Source organism: Mus caroli, unplaced genomic scaffold (genome assembly GCF_978045245.1).
Source record: "Mus caroli unplaced genomic scaffold, Mus_caroli_1 scaffold_5, whole genome shotgun sequence".
NCBI classification, from domain to species: domain Eukaryota; kingdom Metazoa; phylum Chordata; class Mammalia; order Rodentia; family Muridae; genus Mus; species Mus caroli.
In genome coordinates, this window is record NW_028227260.1 from 41588876 (window position 1) to 41614397 (window position 25522).

At 32.9% G+C, this 25522-nt stretch overlaps 1 protein-coding gene across 3 annotated transcripts in view; it reads right to left on the reverse strand.

Moving 5' to 3' along the window:
- Positions 1-25522, reverse strand: part of Diaph2 (diaphanous related formin 2) — a 707007-nt gene that overhangs the window by 510732 nt on the left and 170753 nt on the right. For all 3 annotated transcript variants that reach the window (XM_021152793.3, XM_021152792.3, XM_085838035.1), the window contains 8 exons: positions 22978-23114; positions 22080-22188; positions 13775-13885; positions 10842-10960; positions 9016-9132; positions 6195-6313; positions 2998-3062; positions 187-291 (listed from right to left, as the gene is read on the reverse strand). In XM_021152793.3, coding sequence (XP_021008452.1) covers positions 187-291; positions 2998-3062; positions 6195-6313; positions 9016-9132; positions 10842-10960; positions 13775-13885; positions 22080-22188; positions 22978-23114 — 882 coding nt within the window. The remainder of the gene's footprint in view (positions 1-186; positions 292-2997; positions 3063-6194; positions 6314-9015; positions 9133-10841; positions 10961-13774; positions 13886-22079; positions 22189-22977; positions 23115-25522) is intronic.

Genomic DNA, 25522 nt, shown 5'->3' on the forward strand with positions numbered 1-25522 from the left:
TTATTTCCAAACATTAAGATGATTTACTGTCCTGGAAAAATCAAATCTGTACTTATTTCAGCTAAAATGTGAATCTGTGAACAGCAACCTGAAGGTCTGCTTCTGATCACATTTTTCCTTCTGACTAACAAGATAATTTTCTATCACCAAATTCATTGTGACGTCAAGTCGACATTGTTTCCTTACCTGTCCTCGAAGTTGCTGGATTTCTGTTTCCAGTTCTTTGATTTTTTCATCTCTTTTTTGAAGCTCTGCTTGAGCTTCCTGACGAGCTGTGAATTCTTCATCGAACTGCAATGACCAACATGAATGCATGATTACTCATATGTGTTTGAGAAAGATTTAAACATGATGAACTAAATATGTGGAACAGTTTTTGCTTTGGTGAATTCAGAGAGTTACAAAGAAAGATATTTAATTATTCTTCTGACAAGTATTCACACAGTATAATTCTCCGTTGTTTTTTTTTTTTTAATAAAAGGAAAAAATTGATGGACTATGAAATCACTCTTCAGGTGTAATAGAAAATAGCTTGTTATAGGAAATTCATTTGTAGAATAAATAATGTGTATTAAAGATTTGCCACCATTCTTTTAAGTTTAGTTAGAAAGTGAAATTTTTAAAAAATGGAATGTATTTATGACTTCTAAACATATTTAGTCTTTAAAAAGATTGGGTTTTCACAATGATAAGAAGTATCTATATTAACAAGAATTACACTGAGAGATTACTGCTGCCAAAGCTTCATTGCCTAGCATCCAAAAAGTAGTACTTCAAAATATCTGACAATACAATGTTATACACTGAAGTTTTATTCTATATCAGATGGTTAACAAGAACAACACAAGACAGGAAAATGAGGTGAATAAAGATGGTTCTGAAGGTAGAAGTGGAGGGGTGTACTGGCTGGTTTTGTGTGTCAACTTGACACAGGCTGGAGTTATCACAGAGAAAGGAGCCTCCTCGTGCATACATGGATATATACATACATATAGATATGTACATGAGAAAACAGAGATGGAAAAAATGAGAGGTGAAAATATGGGGTACTAAAGACCTCAACTCTACAAAAGGTGTATGTACATTCACTGCGCTATATCCTAGCTCTTAACTAATTTCCAAAACAACAATAAATACTTGCGGAGAAAGATCTACAGATCCTTCAGTGATCTTCTATTCCTACTTCACCGAGAAGATGGAGCTCATAGACAGGCATAATAATGCATACCTATAACCCTCACACCCAGGAAGTAGAGACAGTAGGATTGATGCAAGTTCGAAGCCAGCCTGGACTATCAAGTGAGTTCTAGGCCAAGAAGGGGGACACAATATAACGCTGTCTCCAAAATCAAAACAAATGAACAACAACATAAAAATACCAGAATGAAAAAGACAGAATTTCTTCGATATGATTTTATTCAATCAATATGATTTCCCTAAGTGGATAACCATAATTCTTTTCTAAAAGTTAGTTTCTCCTATAGTGATTTTCAAATATACTATCTGCACAAGCACACATTTTTCTGCTTTAAATTTAATATTATGTTAAATGTAACCATGAAGAATAGAAATGACACAAACCTAATTATGAAGAGAAGAGGTCCTTTTCCACCTTCCTAATCTTAGACTCCCTTTTTAATTATGGAAAGAGCACAATCCAAAGAGAATAAGTGGCTTGCTTACAGTCATAGGGAAATAGTGCTGAGAATGGATCTTATAATCGCAGCCTAATATTTTGGAAAACTAGGCTTATGGAGTGAATATTATCAAAGCATATTACAAAAAATATCAAAAATCTAAAGACATAGTGAAAAAACCTATTTTATGTTTAAGGTAATGCAAAAGGCAACTAGGTCAATGCCACATATCCACTCTAAATATTGGCAATTAAAGTTGTAAGCAATTATCACCATATTTCCCTATGATTTCAAGATAACTTGTGTTATTACAGGAAATATGAAGATAGGTCATCACAATATGCTCCAATTTTACACTCTAGCCAAATTTAAGGAGATTCTAAGTCACTCAATGGAAATTTAAGACATTTCATTTAAGCTGGGCGTGGTGGCGCACGCCTTTAATCCCAGCACTCGGGAGGCAGAGGCAGGCGGATTTCTGAGTTCGAGGCCAGCCTGGTCTACAAAGTGAGTTCCAGGACAGCCAGGGCTATACAGAGAAACCCTGTCTCGAAAAACCAAAAAAAAAAAAAAAAAAAAGACATTTCATTTAAAAGGAAAGTTTAATAAAGTTCTATTACACAAATATACACATTTTACCAATGACAGCTTCACACAATTTCATTGTGCTCATCTCTAACTCTTATTATCTGTTCTAAGGCACAAAAGAGCAAAAATATTTCCTCAAGTGTCCAGAAGTAACTGGAATATTTTCTGAGTAATAGCAAAAGTGTGATCTCCAAGCTAAGTCATAACTTTAAAGGAATGAGCAAATGTAGGCACTTGCCTTCCTGTCAGATGGCTGAACAGGTTTTCCCCCAACCTTTTGTTTTAATACTATCCCAAACCAGTAAGAGAGAGAGAGAGAAACATGCCTAGCATGCACACTACCAAAAGATTCTACCCATAAAATTTCATCACCAACTCAAGTCATAGCTCTAAAGGGAAACCAAGTTTCTACCAGTTCTCCATGGAACTGTGTAGTATATGTGAGTGTGAAAGGAAAGCAATGAAGGAATTTCTTTTGCTTGTTCAGTTTTAACTATGTAAACTATTGGACAGATGATTTTATTTCATTTATAATTAAGTAAGATTATTCTTACCTAATGAACTAGGTTGATGAAGAGGGAATAATAACTATCTTATTAAAAAATAAATCAACATTGTGAAATGTTTGACTCTAGTAGTATAAAGTACTACAAAACTGAAAGGACAAGTTATGAAGTCACATGTAAAAAACAAAAAGGCAGTTATAGATTAACTATGTACTGTGGTTAAATTATTGTTTTAAAAATCAGGACTACAGTTTTATCACTCTTACCTTCTTTGAAAATTCCATTGCTTTTTGCTCATTTTCTTCAACTTTTGCCTTATTTACACAAGCATCTGTTCAGGTAAAGCACAAATGATTAGAAATATGTGACATGGAATCGTCAGCTAATTACGACTGCCAGTATATGATTCTGTACTTTCCATATGAATTATTATTAAAGATACATTATTCTATACGATAATGTACATTTACTACCACAATTTTTTCTTTAGTGTTAAAGCAAAAAAAAAAAGAAACAATTATCCAAAATATCTCTGATATAATTATCACTGCAATGAAAGTCTTCAATTATAGTTCAATTTTTAATACTACAGAATTCTTTTGAAAATTACACATTATTATGTAGAGAGAGGTGGTACAGGAAAGTGTAGTCACATTGTTCAGTTCAGGTTTTCCAGGAAAATCTTTTATTTAACTTCTGAGTGGAAACAAAATTATCATGTACAAAAGAAGAAAACTTAAAATTATAAACATCTAGTTAATAAACAAGATGAGAAAACCTTATGAGACTAAACTTTGTACATTACCCTAATATTTCTCCAAAGGAAAAACCTATGTCTAAAAGTTCAGAGCAGAGACTGAAAGAATGACCATCCAGAGACTGACCCATCTGGGGATCCATCCCATATACAGTCAACAAACCCAGATACTACTGTGGATGCCACCAAGTACTTGGTGACAGGAGCCTGATATAGCTGTCCCCTTTGAGGTTCTGCCAGTACCTGTCAAATACAGAAGTGGATACTCACAGTCATCCTTTGGACAGAGCACAGGGTCCCCATTGAAGGAGCTAGAGAAAGTATCCAAGGAGCTAAAGGGGTTTGTAGACCCATAGGAGGAACATCAATATGAACTAACCAGTACCCCCAGAACTTCCTAGGACTAAAACACCAATCAAAGAAAACACATGGTAGGACTCATGGCTCTAGCTGCACATGTAACAGAGGATGGCCTAGTCGCTCATTAATGGGAGGAGAGACCCTTGGTCCTGAGAAGGTTATATGACCCAGTATAGGGGAATGCCAGGTCTAAGAAGCAGAAGTGGGTGAGTTGGTGAGCAGGGGGAAAGGGGAGGGGATACGGGGTCTTCAAAAGGGAAACTAGAAAAGGGGATAAAAAATGTAAATAACTTTGAAATGTAAATAAAGAAAATATCCAATAAAAAAAGCTATGTCTGAGCTGTGGTTTTATATAAATGATAGAGAACAACTTGATTACAGCAGTTGAAAAATGGAACGAATGCAATTGACCACCAAGAAATGCAATTTTTTTTTAAAATTCATACATGACTACAACTTCACAATATAAAGGAATACAATATCAAGAGATGAAATACAACATGAATGAATCTCAAAATTGTCCTTCATGAAAGGAAACAAATACAGAAAATGTGCTCTGTGATGGTACTTATATTAGATTTTAGAAAAAGAACCTAGAAGAGAAAAGTAAGCTAAAACAAAATTAGTGTGAGAGAAATCAGCAGCTGTATCACTAAAACCATTGGGGAACAAAAGAAGAAATGAAAAAGGTGGAAATTTAGGATGTTGAATACAATGATGGTTTTATGTATATAGTATATTGCTAAATAAATGCATTATTTATGTTTTAAGTATACACATATATACTTTAAGTATCTACTCATTTGCTATATAGTGATTAGCCTATATATTGAAAATAGGGCAAGTTTTCTCAACTCAAATGTAAAAGAATTATTTAATTTTACCCCATTAAAAAATGGGGCTCAGAGCTAAACAAAGAATTCTAACCTGAGGAATACCGAATGGCTGAGAAACACCTGAAAAAATGTTCAGCATTCTTAATCATCAGGGAAAAGCAAATCAAAACAACCCTGAGATTCCATCTCACATCAGTCAGAATGGCTAAAATCAAAAATTCAGGTGACAGCAGATGCTGGCAAGGATGTGGAGAAAGAGGAACACTCCTTCATTGTTGGTGAGATTGCAAGCTTGTACAACCACTCTGGAAATCAGTCTGGCGGTTCCTCAGAAAATTGGACATAGTACTACCAGAGGATCCAGCAATACCTCTCCTGGGCATATATCCAGAAGATGTCCCAACTGGTAAGAAGGACACATGCTCCACTATGTTCATAGCAGCCTTATTTATAATAGCCAGAAGCTGGAAAGAACCCAGATGCCCCTCAACAGAGGAATGGTTACAAAAAACGTGGTACATTTACACAATGGAGTACTACTCAGCTATTAAAAAGAATGAATTTATGAAATTCCTAGGCAAATGGTTGGACCTGGAGGGCATCATCCTGAGTGAGGTAACCCAATCACAAAAGAACTCACATGATATGTACTCACTGATGAGTGAATATTAGCCCAGAAACTTAGAATACCCAAGATATAAGATACAAATTGAAAAACACATGAAACTCAAGAAGAATGAAGACCAAAGTGTGGACACTTTGCCCCTTCTTAGAATTGGGAACAAAACACCCATGGAAGGAGTTACAGAGACAAAGTTTGGAGCTGAGATAAAAGGATGGACCACTAGAGACTACCATATCCAGGGATCCATCCCATAATCAGCCTCTAAACGATGACACCATTGCATACACTAGCAAGATTTTGCTGAAAGGACCCTGATATAGCTGTCTCTTGTGAGGCTATGCCTGGGCCTAGCAAACACAGAAGTGGATGCTCACAGTCAGCTATTGGATGGATCACACGGCCCCCAATGGAGGAGCTAGAGAAAGTACCCAAGAAGCTAAAGGGATCTGCAACCCTATAGGTGCAACATTATGAACTAACCAGTACCCCGAAGCTCTTGACTCTAGCTGCATATGTATCAAAAGATGGCCTAATCGGCCATCACTGGAAAGAGAGGCCCATTGGACTTGCAAACTTTATATGCCCCAGTACAGGGGAATGCCAGGGCAAAAAAGTGGGAGTGGGTGGGTAGTGGAGTGGGGGGGGAGGGTATGGGGAACTTTTGGGATAGCATTGGAAATGTAAATTAGGAAAATACCTAATAAAAAATATTTTAAAAAAGAGAAATACATCAACCTATAAGGAGAATTCTTATGATCCTCCAAAGTTACAGTTATAACAATTGAACAGTCACAGCAACAATAAATTACCAGATACGAATAGAAATTCAGTGAGAGACCTATGCTTAAAAAGTGCTCAGGCAGAAGGTGTGCACATAATCCATACCTAGGAGATGAGTTAAATCAAAGTCTATGCGTTGCCTGTACTTGAAGTCTGGGTCCATGCCACTGCAGTGTAGCACTATCTGTGAAACACACTCCTCAATGATTTTATAATACTGTGGCCTGTAAAAAAAGAGAAAATATTTGAGAATACTTTTCTATTTGCATCAATCAATTTTCGTATGAAGAGATTCAGAATGTAAAAAGAACTCAGTTTTTTTTTCCCCCCGAGCACTAAGAAAGAAATAATTCCACTAACATTTACATTTCTGTAGAGAAAATATAACTAAGGCTTAAACATGGTCTGAACATTAGGGGGCCAAATTGAGTGTGATGTAATGGACTGAAAGTATGTACAGACTTAATATTCTAGTTTGCAGGGATTCATGCTTGTGTTCAAAAATACTTATCGACCTTATCTATCTATTTAAGGTATTGTTTCGAAAGTTAATGAAAATAAATTATCCCTTAGTCCTAAACCTATGAGCACAGAAACAGTTATAGACAGCCACAAGTTCTCCTTTTCAAAAAAGAGATGGGTTTCTTGGCCTTGGGTGGCAAGCTATGTCGTGAATTCAGTGCAAAGCATTTACTCAGGAAAGTCACACTAGCTTACAAAACTGGGCTGTGTCATTTCTTATACAGACTAATATGGAGACCTATGCATGAAGCATATTTCTAAAAAAATCTGTTTTCTAACATCATGTACATTTAATATGCATAGCTACAGTTGCAATTTGTGTGACGTGTCAAAGGTTTTAAAACACACCATTTTTCTTTACTCTCCCAAGGTTATTTTGGCTTTAAAAATGACCACTGACTGGAAAAATAAAAATAAGGGACATTTTGCATTAAAATTTGCAGAAGACAAATTGTCATGGGCTAATAAATTCAACAGTATTTCAGTGAGATATTATGTAACACAAATTATGATATAAACATCTCTAAAGATCGCTTGTCAAACTACTAAAAACTTGAAAATGAATAAAAGCAGACTCTAATTAATCTGCATATTTAATCATGTGGCTATTCCTAAAATTAAGAATGAAAAGAAAGTGGCATTGTATCTTTAGGGTTTCAAAAACGATCATCAGATCTGGAGATAAATAATATTAGTCCCTAACTTCACCCTTATGAATTACTAAGACAACACAGCTTTCCCCTTTATCCAATTTGTGAAATGAAAGTATATGTCATACCTCTACCCAAGAATATTATAAGGAGGAAAGGCTTACATGGGCAGCAGAGATAGCCCAGTGGATTAAAGCACCAGCTGTGTACGACTGGGTTCAAATGCCCAGTATGCAAGGAAAAAGGCAGGGATGGTGATGGACATCTGTAAACCCAGACATGTCTTGGAATAGAAGAACTTATCATCACTCCACCAGTTTCAGTGAGAAAGAAATTTTCACAAGATAATTTCACAGAAAATGTAGAGCATAAGAACCAATTTGACCTCCAGCCTCTGTCTGTGTTCACAAGAACACATCTATACTCATCCTGTACACACACAAACATATATACATACACACAAAAACCCATGGACATACTCCACAAAAACACAAACAATTTTTTAAAATATGCCATGTGTGAATTTTTAATTGTTTGTCTATTTATTTATTTATTTATTTATTTATTTGGTTTTTTGAGACAGGACAATTTTTTAAAATATGCCATGTATGAATTTTTAATTGTTTGTCTATTTATTTATTTATTTATTTATTTGATTTTTTTTTGAGACAGGGTTTCTCTGTGCGGCCCTTGCTGTCCTAGAACTCACTCTATAGACCAGGCTATCCTCGAACTCAAAAATCCTCCTTCCTCTGCCTCCCAAATGCTGGGACTAAAGGTGTGTGCTACCACTTCCCAGCTTGTTTATCGTTTATTAACATTTATCAAGAAACATATTATTCTGGACGAATCATATTCCCAGGTTCCTGAATATTCATGACGATTCCACCTTTACCATTATGTATTACTATTTATACTGTTTTAAAGAAAACATGGATTAGTTCTTTCAACATTTTTCTGTGTCCTCAACATCATAATATTGATCAAATTAGCCTGGAGGAAAAAAAATCACCTTATGCTATTTTAGAACTGTCAATTTTTATTGTCAATAAAACATTCTGGTAGTATTCCTTTTAAAATTATTAGAGCACATTTTGCGAATTCAAAGAACCTAGTATGCCATAAGGTGTATAAAGCAACTATGAATAGCTTGAACTGTCATTAACATTAAGACCATAGTCAGAAGCTTAGAGATAATTTCAGTCACTCATGAACCTGTTCTTTTATAAGTATCCAGATTTTTATAGAGACACAATTATCTATTCTAAAACTTAGCTCTTGGTTATCATCGTATCCATTTATTTTGAAAATAGTATTATTAGATAAAACTAAAATATATACCATAATATTTTCCTACATTTAAAGATCACACACTTTACTGAATACTATAAAAAGAAATGAAAAAAAGCCTACTTGTTAAAATAGACAAGAATTAAAAAATTCTAGCAGTTTCAATGTTTTCATTGGGTTGCTAGTATCAAGCAGAAAAATTCATTACAGACTCAATAATATATGACAGGTTAAATTCCGCTTAAATTCTGTTTGCTTGGGTGCACCATAGTTGTATGAAGCTATCTTTTTCTGGCCCAATTAAAATAAATGAATTCTTTTAAAAAATGTTGCCTAAAGTAGAAAAAACCTTATATTTTATGTACATATAATGCATATATTTCCCTTGGTCCCACTACTTGATGAACTTTCTTTTGATATCCAATTCAAATTATACATGTAGTCCTCTCAGATATGAATCTTACCTGATGTAGTAATCATTTCTGATGAGCAGAAAGTGTTGGAGAATGGATAGTAAGTAAGGTTCAGCAGCAGTGTCCTTCAGCATATTATAGAGCAGATGGTAGACTTCATTAATATCAGTACGAAGTGAGTAAAGAAAAACAGCAAAGAATCTTGATGGATAGTACATTTATGACTGAAGTAGCTAATTTTTAAAAATCAAAAGTGTCAGTTGGTTTCTATTATTGTTATTAATGCTTCAATTTCATGTTATAGCATTTAAACATCTGTAGCAAAAAAAAAAAATTAATTCTGTCAATTAGAGAAACCAGCCTATAAATTTTTCCAAGACCACTTACTTGGGTGGCAACACATTCAATAATCATTTATTCATTATACTGTCAACTTCAGATAATAGTGAGGGCCATTCAAACTGGAAAGCCATCAAGTGAAAGAAGTATTGCCTTGATCTGTAGCTGGTTCCGATAGAGACACTGCTATTCTTTATTTATTATCAGATAAAAGAAATATCAAATAATCGCTCAGCTGTCAACAATCACAAAGCAAGCTTATTTAAAAAAACATATAAGAAATAAATCAAATGGACATTACAATACTTTTTTCTAAGATATGAAAACTAGTAGTGTAAATGCTATTAGAAATCAAGAAAACATTTTAAAAGTGGACTCACATTATATGAACTGAGGACCAGGAAAGTCCACATAAAATATATGTAAGATTCCATCCAATATCTTAAAACATAAAATGGGCAGTAGAATTAAAAATACAATATACTACTTTGAACTGTACATGAGAGTTCTGGGTTAAAGTATCAAAAGGCTCTTAAATGGATATAGCATAGATCAAATGACTGATTATATAAATATATACGATATATGTTTATTGACCAAAATAAAAGCAATTTGTATGTATTAGTGATGCTAGTACAGACGGGTGTTACTAATCTTGAAAGAGAAATTATTAGAGACCATTTTCTATGATAATACGATGCGTATTCATTGTATCTCCATATATTTAGTACTTTTATGTAAGAGGAGGAGAAAGTGTATATGAAAAGCATAAGGCTATTGTGGGAATTTTTAGGAGGGACATAATGTTCAAGTTTGTTTGGAATTCTTAAAGAAGAAAGGGAAGAAAACATTAGAGTCAGAAAAGCACAGCTCTGATTCTGAAGTGTTTTCCTACATCAGAAAACCCAAAAGCATGGATTGTAATGGGTGGGAAACAAACAGCAGTGCCATGACAATCACATCTTATATCTCAAAAAATTTCACATCACATGGCTGCCACAGGAAAATTATATGCTGTTGCATTTGACATAGGCATTTCACAATAATGCTTTGCTATAGACAGATATTATTTTATCTAACAATTTTCCGATCATTAAGGAACACAAATATCTGATAAGAAATAAGATCTTCTTTTCCAGAGAATAGTATCTATAAGCAGAGTACCATTTAAAATACACAATGTCTCTTAGCTCATGTTACAGATGAACTAAATAACATTTCCTCGTTCTTATCTGTAAGATGCACTGCCTTAGGCATTTAGACTTCTGTATATTCCAAACAACGAGACATAATATATCTGTAATACAGTAAGCCATTGGGCAGATTTCAATAGTCTGAGTATAACATCAAAGCAGATTGATAATTTCTCAGCATGGATGTATATGAAGCATAGCATCATAGTAGACTCTTGATAATAAAAAAAACAGATATAACTTGTTTCATAGACAAGACCTATAATAGGGATATTAAAAAAAATCATCCTCAATTCCTGCTTTTCAAAATGTAATAAAATTAGTTTTTTGTTTGTCAAAGGATATTCCATTTCAGCTCGAATGTCATTGAGACGGTGAGATAATTCACTTAGATCATCTTCTTTGTTCTCTTCAAACACTCTCAACTGAATATCAAGCCCTTCATTCTCTATCTCTTTAAGAGTCTACAATAAAAAATAAAATTCAGGAAATGAATGACAATTTAAAATTAACATACTTATCAGGGACAGCAATATGATTCATTTGCACATAAATGCAATTTCAAATACTGACCTATGACATTGATTTCCTAAAAGAAAGAGGGAGGGAGGGAGGGAGGGAGGGAGGGAGGGAAGGAAGGAAGGAAGGAAGGAAGGAAGGAAGGAAGGAAGGAAGGAAGGAAGGAAGGAAGGAAGGAAGGGAAAGAAAGAAAGAAAGAAAGAAAGAAAGAAAGAAAGAAAGAAAGAAAGAAAGAAAGAAAGAAAGAAAGGAAGGAAGGAAGGAAGGAAGGAAGAAAGAAAGGAAGGAAGGAAGGAAGGAAGGAAGGAAGGAAGGAAGGAAGGAAGGAAGGAAGGAAGGAAGAGGAAGGTGACAGACAGGAAGAAAGACAGGAAGAAAAAAGTTAAAAGAGAAAGAAATGTAGCTAAGGTATTTTTATTTTAAGATAAAAGAACATCATACCATTCTTTCGGTTTTCTTCCCATGCCAGTGTCTTGACTATTCACACTAAAGTATTAACAATCTCTTCTATAATAACACTAATTGCTAATAACCCAAATTCAATGCTGTCACTTTTACTAAACATACTCAACAGAGATCACAAAGGAAATCATGCAGTTAGAACTTTCCCATGTGCCTCTGGCACCAAGAAAATAAAGCAAATATAGATCAACTGTGTTAATGAAGAACAAATGCAAGGATATATTCAAGCACAACAGTCCCAAGTATGGCCTGAAAATTGTATCAACAAATTTATTATGAATGATATTTTGTGATTTTACAGTTAAAGGGTATTTTAAAAAAAAATTTTAAATCAAGGTATAGCTAGACACCATGCCTTTTTTTTTTTTTTTTTTTCCATTTCCCATAGCCTGATCACAAAATACCATCTTGGGCATCAAAGATTTTTTTTGTAATACATCATAAGCACATGCATTACAAACCTCTGATAACTTCCCCAAAAATAATATAAGTAAAGTTTGGAAGCATGCCACACTAGAGATTGTTGGGCTTAATATATATCACCTGGAATATCTCTTAATATTTGTCCATTAAGTTGCAGCTTTGATAACTCAAACCGATAATCACATGTATGGATGCACAAGGGTGATACCCAAACTGGGTTTATGATGTTCAGAGCTGAGCTTGAGTTCTAAAAAGAAATGCAGGTAAAGTGTACTTCAAATTATATAAACAAAGAAAATGGGATATAAATCTTCTATTTTTGTGTCTACTTTTATTCAAGAAGAGCAAAATGAAAAGGCATGTAGTTGAAACATTTTTTATGTTCTTTCTTTGAATCTCCACACTAAAAATTACTAAATGTTTTCCTGCAACACATGTAAAATTAATTTTAAATATTTCTAAACAATTTCATATAAATCATGTAAAAAATAAAATTATTTCCACTTTACTTTTTCTAAATTAAGAACTTGTTTTGGATTGAACTATCTATTTCTATGAGGAAAAGACATACAAGGAACATCTAGTACAAACTGAATTATGACCACTCTATCCTTTGTAAATCCTAATAACTAAGTGACAACAATTACGAAAAATGAAAAAATATATGGTAGTAAAGAAATGATCCCCTTTATATTAAAGATCTATTGCTCTAGATTCTATTTTTAATCAAAAATACCAGGGAAGTTTATCTTCAAAATATACATTACTAACCCACTCTCCATATGATTTTGACAGTATTTCTTTGAAGGAGGATATATTCACTAGGCTCATATTTAAGAGCCATTTTTAGGCATATTTAAGTTGGCCTTCATTACAAAACTTCAGGACAAGAAACATAATGCTTTCCATTTTCATCAGGCAGAGAAATCAGAGATTGGAAGAACATAACAGAGATGTAATAGTTAAAGAAAAATATCTACCCCCATCCAAGAAGCTGTTCACATTTGAGAGCTGCTTGCAGATGGAAAATAAATTTTCATCAATGAAATATTGGACATATACACCACAAACCATGTTTTTGTTGGTTTTGATGTTGTTTCAAAGAGACAAAGAACATGAAGTTGCCTAGGTATGGATAGGGGTAGGGAAAGATCTTGGATGACTGGGCAAAAAGAACGAATATAAAATCTACTGTATGAAATTCTCAAATCATAAGTAATAACATTATTTTTAAGAAGTCAATTTCAAAAAATATCTATAATAATCCAATTATAAAGTAAATACTGTGTACTAGAATTTACAGAGTGAGGGAACTCATTTATCACAGACTACAAAATTATACTAAATATAGTTTATCATAACCATAATTAGAACAAACATTCACATTCAATTTAAGAGATGAAACTTTCTCTTTGAAAAAAATTCTAAAGCAACCTAATAAGAATATTATATTTAAGCAAAGTATCCTGAATATCATAAACAAATCTATTTACATATTTATATTGACTATAAATGAAATCAATATAAAATATAAAAAAGGTAGGCATTAAATATTTAAATGAAAAGTGTATTTTCAAACTAAATGAATAAAAAAACTTGGCTTTCACATTCTAGAGTCTCAAAATTAAGAGAAAATAATCCCCTTTGGAATAGATCAAAAGGTATACTTGAGTCACATCATTAATTGAATTAAGAATCAGTGGTTATATAGTGAGAGTACTACTACCATAATATAAAAAAGAAAGCTTACAATATATCTAATGTTTTATTTGAGGCAAAAGCAAAAGACAAACTTGTTCTCTGCTTCAAAATGTACTTGAAGAGTAAAAAAATTAAAAGTTCAACAGCATAGTAAATAGATACATTCAACTTACAGGGAGCATTGCTTTTAATCCACAACGAAGGAATTCATTCCTCAAATGAATTCGAAAATCCAGATCATATGGAGAAGTGACAAGTGCATTTATGAACTGCATGCAGGCCACCTACACAGAGAAAGTACATTTCACTTGTATAGTTAGGTTCAATAAAGATATTTTTAGCTAATACATGAAGATAACACATTCACCACAGGCAATTTTATATGATAAAATAAAAAATGCAACTATTTCTGTATATATTATGATGATTATGACTTTGTACTATAAACAATATCATCAATCAAGATTATGTTGTTTAGCATAATTTAACAATGGTATTACAGTTAAGTGTATTTTCTTTGGTAAAAGATATGAAAGGATATTTAAATTACCTTAAAATACCCCAAACTCCCAAAGAATAAACACTCAGTCCTCTGAAATGGTTATAAAATGTATCCTTCAGATCTAGTTTTCCTCAGATAGTAAGATAACTAAATTCTACATACATATTAAAACACTCCAATCTAAATCAAATAAATCCTTTAAAGTATATTACATAATGTTGTGATAACACTCTGTTAACTTACATCCTTTCCTTGACTTTTATCAAGATACATTTACACAAAATATATGAAACTGAAATAAAAATTTTAAAAAGTTAACTAAAAATGTGAAAATTTATTTAGATGAATTAATATTAATTAGAAAGCTCTTATGATACACTGGCTAATATATAGTATAAAAATGAATATATTAATTATCATTTGGAAATAGGCCTTCCAGACATCAATTTCTTAGGAATTCAAAGCTTAAATTATCAAACTATCTTAAATTCAATAAATATTTATTTCAAGAGGCATAATATATTACTAGCAAATACCCACTTTTGTGGATCAAATATACGATATCCAAAAAGGTAAATGAAAAAAACTAAACTCTTATCACCTGTACTATTTAATTTTATTAACTACGTTACAATGTATTAGAGATGCTTTACATAATATACCCTAGAAAATAATTCTAATAGAAAACATGAGAAGGATGTTACTATTATCTTTCTTACTCACATGGAGGATTTGAGGCTTTCAGACAATAAATAACTTATATAAAGTGAAAATGAAAACAATATTTCTAAGTGGTTATATTTTAACACAAATAGAAAACAATTCAAGAACATTCCAGATATCGTTAAAACTCCACACATAGATTTATACAATCAAAGCTTCTAAGGCTGTTTAAGATGATGAAATTTATCTGTTGCATCATAGTTGATAAAGTAAGAAAATCTACCATTATAGCTACACATTAAGTATAAAAGCCTAGAAATAAATTAACAATATGTTGTTCTATAATAAGTAAGAGTTATCAAAATGTATAATGAAATAAAAATAAATATAACAAAATGAGAAAATGATGCTTGGTTTGGAGTACATTCTATCCCATATACACCCATGAACTAACCATGAACTAATATAGAGTGCATCTCATCATCCAAATTAATAATTTTTCTTTCCTCTTTTCTGTCTACCAAGGTGCTTCATATTCAATGTGAATGTACATTCAAACACATGCAAGTGAATCTGCACAAGTTCACATATATTATCAATAGAGAACTCTACCATTAAATACAGGATCTTTTAATCACTGATTAACTTTGATCAAAACTAAATTAAGAACTTGGATTCACTAGCTATAGTACAATGGCTCAAAACAAACAAACAAATGTAATTTATAGCTACCACCTTGGGCAGAATGGATAAAGAATAACACAGGAGCTTTGACTGAATAGCATTGCATAGGAGACATTAATGAAGATAAGTTTATGACAGGATTTTCCCTGTCTAATCACACTAAAATATTAGGGCAGCACAAGGCCTGTGATTGGACAGGGGAAAAGGGAGAGAGAGCTAAGAGTTACAGAGACAGAAAGCATCTTGGGGGAGAAGGAGGAAGGCCAAGATGGAGGCAGATGTGTGAACCAGCATGGCTTTAACCAGCCACAGGTAGTTATATCACAAAGGTCAGAAAATTGGAATAATTCATCTTAACTAGGTGGGTAGCTTGGACGATTATTAATTGCCTTGAAATTATTGTGTGGGCATCTTGTGAGTAGAGAATTTATTGATATATAAATATGACTGGTAAACTATGAGCTTTCAGAGTTTTGATTTTACCGGGCTAATGGGTATTGTGATATCTAATCGAGAGGTTGGCAGTTCTATTTGGTTAATGGGATGTGGTACCGCTGACTACAGGGGTTTATGGCTGAGAAAGAAGTAGTGGCTCCAGGGACAAAACAGAGCTGGGAAAACAAAGATCAGGCACTGTGGGAGCAAGCTAGAGAGAGCAGCCTGGTTGAGCCAGCATTGGGACAGAGGTGGCTAGCCAGTGCTGGGCTTAGTGCAGGAATAAGCCAGCCGGTTGTTTTTAATATTTCCCGCTACAACGGTTACAGCATCCTCTAAAATAAGGTATGAATAATTACAAACCTCATTCCCAAATAATGAAAATTTCAAAACTTTGATACTGACATTCCAAGGATATAAAACTTTTAAAATATAACTAAATTCTATTGTCCTCTTTAGAGCAAAAATCAATCTGCTTTCAAAATAATCAATCTCGATAGATAAGAAGTAAACAACCTAAAATACTTTAGTCCAACGGATTCATACATGGATAAATTAAAAAAAAAACTATAAAAATGAGGCAATCTCTCTAAGGTCACATGGCTAATAAGCCAAAAACAGGGGAATAGAAACTGTTATTGTACTACTGGAGTGTTTATACACACTACAATGTGCTAATGCATCATGGTAAATAAAATTTACCATCACTTCATACCAGAAAGAATGGAGATGTATTTGACTTTCACAAATTCAAATATGCAGATTCTGTTTTTAAGAATTGCATTTTAAAATGGCTTTAACTATTAAATGGGTCTCCCATGTTTGTTTCCGTTTTGTAATAAAAAAATCAATGAGAAACAAATATTTAATAAAAAACACAGGAAGTCAGTAAATTTTTCCATTAAATACAAATGTGCATGAATAGGACCATAATTCATATTTTAAACCAGTAAAAATAAGCAGTGTCTGTTTGTATTAACTTGTTTTTGACCCAGAAAATTTTTATATTACCTACATTTTATTCATATGCATTTAACAAATATCATAAACTATATGTTTATAACTGAGTGGATGCATATAAAATAAATTAATAAAAATGGAATTCTATGAGTATCTTCGCAAAAGAGCTAGAAAATAAAAGAAGTTTTTATTTGACGAACAGGCTTCAAAACCTGCAAACATTTGTCTGCCTGTTTGATCACAAGTCATAGAGTTATAAAGTACAGTAATTGCCAACTCTAGGGCATTCTCAGACAGATTATCCATATCGCTATTAGATGTGATAAATTGTGCTTTTAAAATTTTATTGACACTGTCACACATTTGACCTTATTAACTACTCTGTTGACATTAACAAGGTCTTTCTTTATCCTAGCCACAGCTGGAGTTAGGGGAAAAGATGGTTTACATGAAAATAAGTACCTACCAAGAACTATAAAAAATGTACAGTGCAAGTTAATTAACAAAAGAAATGGAGAAGAATTTCCAGGCAACAGAATGTATTTATGTACAAAGGTATGGAGGAAAAGGAGGAAATTGTCTAACATGTTCATAAAGCACAGCATAGTATGACTACATCAGAAAGTATATTCAGATGAATAGTGAACTCTGCACTTAGAGAAAAAGCAGTAGGCAAATGATGATTTATTTATTCATTTGTGAAGAAAGGACACAAGGACTAGGTTTTAATCCTGGGTCATAACAATTCTGGGAAGGATTTTAAGCAGTGATGTAACAACCCTCTATGTCAGCACAATTACTTTGTGGAAGAGGACTGAAAGGGTTAGAATGAAGGTTAAACATTCTTTGTAAAAAATCAGAACAAAGGCTAAAATAAAGAGGAGAATGAAAGCCCTGAAAGTAATAAAAACAAAACAGAAAACAAAAAAAAGCAAAGCAAAACAAAACAAAACAATTGGCAGCAGAATAATGACAGAGAGCTAGTATGCCTAGAAATAAGTACAAAAATAGCTAAGTAGCATCTACCATGATCTGACATAAGGATTGTAGAATGTATATAGTTAAAGTGAATTTAAAGCCAACTATTACATTTCTGGTGTTTGTTAATTGTGACATAATGATCAGGAATACAAGCAAATATTAGGTCATGGGGAAAATAGAATTAGATTAGGGAAGCAAAGAAACTAGAACAGGATGAGACATAGAGTTAAAGGCAATGCAGAACTTAAACATACTGTGCTTGAAAGGATTAGCAAGGCAAAGAGCTGAACTCATAAGGAAGGAAAAGTCAGTGGTCACATAATCAAAAGGAGAAAAATAAAGAGCTAAAGGTCCTAAGCAAAAATTTTCTCTCATAAACCTTGGATTTTCATTTGCATAGATGTACATGGGAACATGGATCCTAAAATCAGAAATATGCTGCATGAGAGATACTGGAGGAGGACAAAGGAGATCACCATAGGATACAAGCACGAGGGAAGGGGAGAGAACAGAGATGGAGGATGGGCAAAAATAAAATTTGTATGGAAATTCTATAGTGAACCAAATTAATAATATTTATCATTATTTTTAATTAATTAATTATATTTTTCTCTCTCAAGGTTTTATATCCTGCTTGTATACCCTCCGACTGTTCCACATCCCACACTTCCTCCCTAGCCCCTGTCTCCATGAGAATGTTGCCACCCACTCTAATCTCCCTGGTGTCTCCAGTCTCTTGAGAGTTAGGTGCATCTTCTCTGACTGAGCCCAGACCCAGCAGTCCTCAGCTGTATATGTGTTGGGAGCCTCATATCAGTGGGTGTATGCTGGCTGTTTGCTGGTCCAGTGTTTGAGAGATTTTGGGGCTCCAGGTTAATTGAGACTGCTGGTCCTCCTACAGGGTTGCCATTCTCCTCAGATTTATCATTATTTTTAAAAGCTAATTTGTAAAATAAAATAAACTCTTGGTATCAGAAAAATAAAGAACAAAGGAGATAAAACAGAACAAAAAGAAGAGGAGCATAGTATTATGTAAGAAAAGAAGAGGCATTTAGAAAGGTTTGATCACTAATGCCAAAGCTGCTGCTTTTTATACAATGGGAGTCACTAGTACATACCATTGCAAAAATAAATACAGTTACTCAACTTTGAAACGGACTGAAAAATTAAGGTATACTTCAATTCAGAATTTATCTTGTTACAATGAAAAGACAACTCTTTTGTGCAAATTTTTGAATATATGTATATGTGTGTACACACATCCACACAAATGGATGTCTGTATTGTCTTCTATCTTCTCTTGCAAAATCAGTGAGAGACTATGGATAGAGCCTCTATTTTCACCTATTACACGTTTTGCTTCCCTCCCAGAATCTTTGGATATTATTTCTCTGTTAGAAAACACAGTATCAGTGACATTCTTCTCCCTCAAGGCCAACTTCAAATAGCGCTTAATTAGGTACTACTTCTATACTTCTCAGATTTGCTGAGAATTTAAATGAGCTAACATATGTAAATTGCTTGGAATATTATGTGGTATATCATTTACAAAGGATATTTTAAATTTGTAACTTGTAGGGGTCCACATCAAAGACATGAATTTGAGTAGGGAGAGAAGTGTGCCCTTCACATTTATCAGGTGATTTGCAGGAAATCAGTTAATTATTAAGCTACAGAAGCAAGTGAAAATATGCATGGAGAAGATAAACCTGTATATTTGTGAGCACAGAAATGCTAATGCATATAAATATATCAATGTATAAGTAGATGGATGTAAAATGATAATTGGTGAAGATGAATGATAGAAAATAGGCAAAATGTCCCTGGAAAGCCAGAATCAAAAAAAAAAAAATGCACTAAATACAGAATAAGCTGGGGTATTCAGAGGCCAAGCAAAAAGAATGGTGCCCAGAGAAGCAAAGAAAACAAAATTTTCAAGGAGGACATGCTGATCAATGATGACAAGTAGCCATGACTTAGGAAATCATTGGATTTTGAAATTAGACCATCATTAAAGTTTTGGAGTTTGGTGTTTTAATAATGGAACTGTGAGAAAACTCAGTTGTGAGAGGAAGTTAGAAAACAGAGAAAATAAATATAGATTATTCTTCTAGAGATGAGTCCTATGAAATGAAAAGGAAGATGAGAGGCCAGCAACTGTAAATAAGTTGAAGTGAAGGAAATAAAAAGTGTGGGAGCCTGAACGGTGCAAATAAGCAGAAGGAAAGGCAATGAAGAGAGCACACGTGTGGATGTGATTTATCCTCGACCTGTTTCTTCAACCACTGAAAATCATGAAAATCCTATCATAGCTGAGCTAGAAAACATCTGTAAGAAGTTGTTAGTTTAAAATATAATTAGTTCAGTATTTTAACAGAATTACTTCATGACATTCTAATAAGAAGTCTCAGGATACTACCAAAATAGAAAAGTAATTCTGTTAAAATACAACACGAATTACATTTTAAACAACAGATTTTAACTTTTGTTTTTAATTTCACTATTCTGAACATATTTTATAACTTTTAGAAGATATTTCCTCATTCACATTAAATATGCCTAATAAACCTACTTCACAATTCTTAGGAGAGTACTAGGCTCTGTATATAATAAATTACTAAATTTTGTAGCTCATTAAAATAGGAAATTTCAAATTGTGGTTTGCATATGTTTGCATCTGTAATCAGTATTCAACAATTTCTTGAATATTTAGCAAGATGTCGATAATTTCTCCATATGGTACTTGTTAAACACTTGCTACTTAATCATTCTATTCTGTGCAGCACCATGAAGGCCAGAGAATGTCAGCAGTGTTTCATTGTCTGGGGTAAACTATTCTACAATGACAATGGCACGTTAATATGGATGTGCTACTATAATGAACATACAATATATTTTAAGATGCTTATATCCCAAAGCCATAAGTTCAAGCCATCATTCTAAATCATAAGGGATGTGTGGTTCTAAGAGGATTGATTACTTGGCCTGCTTGCAATTCGGTTCCCTTGTTAGTAAACTGAAGAGAATTCAGAATTCTGGCTGAAATTTCATTTCAAGATTTTTTGAACAATGTAAATGTACTTGTCCGTATATGGGAAACTATTCCAAATGTAATGAAAACTTGTAAATAAATTGTGTGACTCTTCCTAATTTTTGGAAGCAAAGTTCAAGATTATTATATTCATGTCTGGCAGTTAAAAAAAAATCTAGTTAGGTAAGCACAGCCAACACAGCAACATGGACAAAACATTAGAGAAGACATCTAAAAGAGCTTTCCTTAGAAAGTATGAAATTCCATTGAGACAAAACATAATAACATGAATAACTCAGTCATAGATTAGGAAACACTACAGGGAAATCTCAATTTTAAAAACACAATGCATAAGAAGCATACTATAAAAAGTTTATCGACATGCTCATCATAGAAGTAAATACTTTTAAAATATCCAAAGAAACATTATCATAATCCTACAGGCTCTGTGTGTCTCTGTCTCTCTGTGTGTCTCTGTCTCTCTCTCTCTGTCTGTCTCTCTCTCTGTCTCTCTTTCTCTCTGCCAAAGTTTCTAACTGTGAAAAAAATGATGCCAATACATTTTTTTTTTTGATTTTTCGAGACAGGGTTACTCTGTATAGGTCAGGCTATCCTGGAACTCACTTTGTAGACCAGGCTGGCCTCGAACTCAGTAATCTGCCTACCTCTGCCTCCCGAGTGCTGGGATTAAAAACGTGCGACACCACACCCACACCCGGCTCAATGCCAATATTTTATAACACAATAAAAAAAAATCAATGGTGTTTGTTTCACATCAAGCAGAAAATTTTTACATGTACTTATTATAAAATGGCGTGAAAAATTAAATACAAAGAAAATCTCTTTAAGTGATGATCTTCATGGAGCATCAAGTGGTAGATACACTATCTAACAGAAAAAGCACTTTGATATCAAATTTTGACCCATACAACTGAATGCTTAAAGAGTACCATGTTTTGCTGCCATACCTGATTGAGGTATTAGCGCTTTAGTCCACATTACTGCTAAGGCTTTGATTTCCCAATAAATATGAAATTATGGTATCAGGGATAATAATGCATAATAAAGGTGACTTAAAATGAAAAAAAAAAAACCTTGGATTGACACGAGAAATTGTGCTTTATAGTCTGTTTTATAAATGTCAGCTAAAAGGTGGTGTCATAACAGGTAGTCCAAAAAGTTGAACAACTCTTCAACTGATTCATAACAAAATAAAACCCACCTGGAGATGCAAGGCTTCATTATTTTCTAAGCCTTCCACAATTGGTGAAAATCGTTCTCTATTATTTAGTTCAGCTGCAGCAGTGATGCCCCCTAAAAGTTTGTCTAGACTGTAAACCAAAACAAGAGAAAATATAAATGAGAAATACTTCTTATATACAGGTAATCATAGTTCATTCTGTATTTTAATATTAGTGTTTGATATTTTATAGGGCATTGCAATTTTCACATATTTTTATAAAGACAAATCTTTCAAATACTCGTAATAAGACAGACAATGCTTTGAATGATCCCTCTTACAGAGTAACTATGAGCTATGTAACATATGAATTACTTAACATGCTATTTTTTACACATGCCATTTATCTACAAACTTATACTGTGCTTTCTTTTTCATATGGAACTTTATTTCATATTAACATACAAGATAAAGTAAAATATAATAGTACAAAATAAAAGCATGTAGCTGATTCAATTAAAGAAGTCAAATTGGGATCTGGAGAGATAGCTTAAAACTTAATAGCATTGACTGTAATTTACAACACCCAGTGAGTTGACTGTGTTCATGTACTTGTGCATGTTGTGTATGTGTGTCCTGTGTGTCTACCCTGTGTTTCCCAAAATAACTTTTTGAATTTTTAACACATTTCCAATTGACTAATGATGGCTTTAGTGGGACAAAATTTCATGTGTTCACTTTAAATCTTTAACAAGTTTGGACTATACAATATCCAAAGAGTGAAATGTAAAATAAAATAAATATAAATATAAAATAAGTATGTCAACCAAAAATATTCTAAGATCTACTATTTTTTTTCAAATTACCAAAAAGAAATACAAATACTAATTTTGCAGGTGTCATTTTTTCAACACAAAAAATAGAACATATCAATACTTACATGTTTTCTTCCCCAACAATGCAAATAGCAGAAAGGATTTTTACTATTTCAGTCATCATATTCTGTTGTTTTGGGTCAATTGCTCTTGCCAACAGTAAAAGGCTTCTCTCATCTCCTAGAATCCTTTGTAGTCCAAACTAAAGAAAACAAACAAAAGAAGTCTCATTTAAACATCTATGGAATATAGTTTTCATTTAAAATAAACCCAAAATGAAAGAAAATTCAAAAAGCAATATCTTTAGGGTAATGTTATATTTAATTATGTAAATTCCCTCAAATGCAGTTATACTTTCTACCTTATTCGAAATGAGTACATCTTAGAATTTTTGTGGCTTCAAGAAAAATGATTTCTTTTATTCCTCAGGAAAGTTTTTTTTTTAATATTCAGAAAATATGGGAACAATACTTGTTTAACAAACAAGAATATATAGAACACATATTGACTATACTTTCTAAAGACATTTTTATGTCATAACATATCCACAGCAAAGTGTGGGATTTGGGGTTAACTTTTCCAATATATTTGCATTGAAAATTAAGGTACATAGAGGAGCCAAAATGCTAAAAAGCTTTCATGTATACTATATGTTAGTTAAAGTAATATAAATACAGTGTGGAGCTTCCCTTATTTACTTGACCATATACCTCACCTCTTAGGCAGTAACAAGTATCAGGGACTCATGGACATAGCACTTGGGATTCCTTACATATCACAATAAGGTGGGCAGAGAAGTATCAGTTTCAGTTATTTTATAGGAATGACCCCAAATGTGTACACATGCACTCACAACTGCCTATTAGTAGACTTTCAAGACAAAAGTTAATATTAAGTTATAGTAAGTTAATTTAATGTATTTTACCTTTGTCTCACAAAGTATATTTCTGATATCTCATTAAAAGTTTGCTTAATTTTACAGCTCCATGGCAACATCGCATTTCATTGCAAACTATTGCAAGATAACATATGAACAGCATGATGCTTCTTAATTTAACTTCTATGAGAAAAGTTGGCCTGGCTAAACTTTTTAATAAGACTGTAACTGTGGGTCTAAATAAATAAGGGAACATTCAGACTGTAAAATGGTTTCTGATGTAAGTAACGTCAACTTCAAAGACCAAAAAATAACATTTAAGTCATTTCACATGAAATTTAATTTCCTCGATTTGGAAAATGTATTCCAACTTAAAATGAATATATCACTATGTGTTTTCTATTCAGAAGGTCTATTGTATGGATTGTTTCCCATGCTTGTAATTTAAAGGACTCATTTATTCATGTGGCAAAGATATATATTCAAATCATAAACACAGAGTAACAAAAATTTCTGTTTAGAATAATTTAAATTAAATCATCATGTTCTTCAAAACTGCCAAACAGATAAGAAAAAAAAAAAAAAGTGAGTCTTAGCATATCTGAGTACCACCTGTGGGAATAGGGCTCTATAGAAAATCCTACTGTTATAACTTTCTTTAGTCACTATTCTAATTATAATGAGTTGTTATCTTATAAAACTATGATAGTTGACAACATGAATCAATAAGAATACAGAACAAAAGCTCCCATAGCTCAATTTACAGAGGAAAAGACTGATTAGCCAGAGGCTAAGTTATTTTTCAAAGGCTGTGTCTACTGAGGAATGGCAAAATATGAACTGCATCTCTGATTTCGGGTGCTGTGTTCTCTTTCTATAAAGTTACTACTTTTGTTAGGTTCAGAAAGAGAGTCTTCTTGAGCTTTGGAGAAACAATGTTCAGTTAAGTTCATTGCTGTTAGGAATTAGATGCCATGGCATGTGTGATCTAAATTACAAAAGTACAGACGTACAGAAATTCTGTACTAGAACTGATGGAAGTCACTATTAGAAATTTCCAGATGGGTCAGTGAGATGGCTCAGGAGATGAAGGCACTCAATAAAATGCCTGACAACTGACGCTTGTTCCCTGGGACCCACATGGTGCAAAAAGTGAAGTGACTCCCTCAAGTTATACTTTGACCTTCACACACATGTATCTGTGCATCATACCTATACATAATTCAATGTAAAAAATAATATCAGTACAAGTGAGGTGATGAAGGATTTCATTAACAATCACATTCCATACTGCATGTACCAATAATATTATTTGCTGGTTAATATAGGCATGTGATACAGAGAGTAATATATAATCACACATGACAAAGAAAGAGTGTTTTTATATATTGCTTAAATATACAATATTATTGCATTGATTTTTAATAGTTATACTTTAAATTTAGTAAGTTTCTGGTCATTGTTATAATTAGTGTTTCATTAAGTACTTTGAGATTATTAAAATATCATCTAAAGGACATTATGTAATTAAGCAAACTAGTCAGTTATTTTATCTGTATATTTCCACAATATTGTATAATACAAAAAATATTATACATACATAAAAATTCATTCTATCCTCCATAGATTTCCTTTATACATAATAAACAACTGAAAGTGATTCAACACCAAAATATATCTCAGTCTTATAACACTCTCAGAAAAGTAGACAAAACTTATCCCTACCCTTGAAA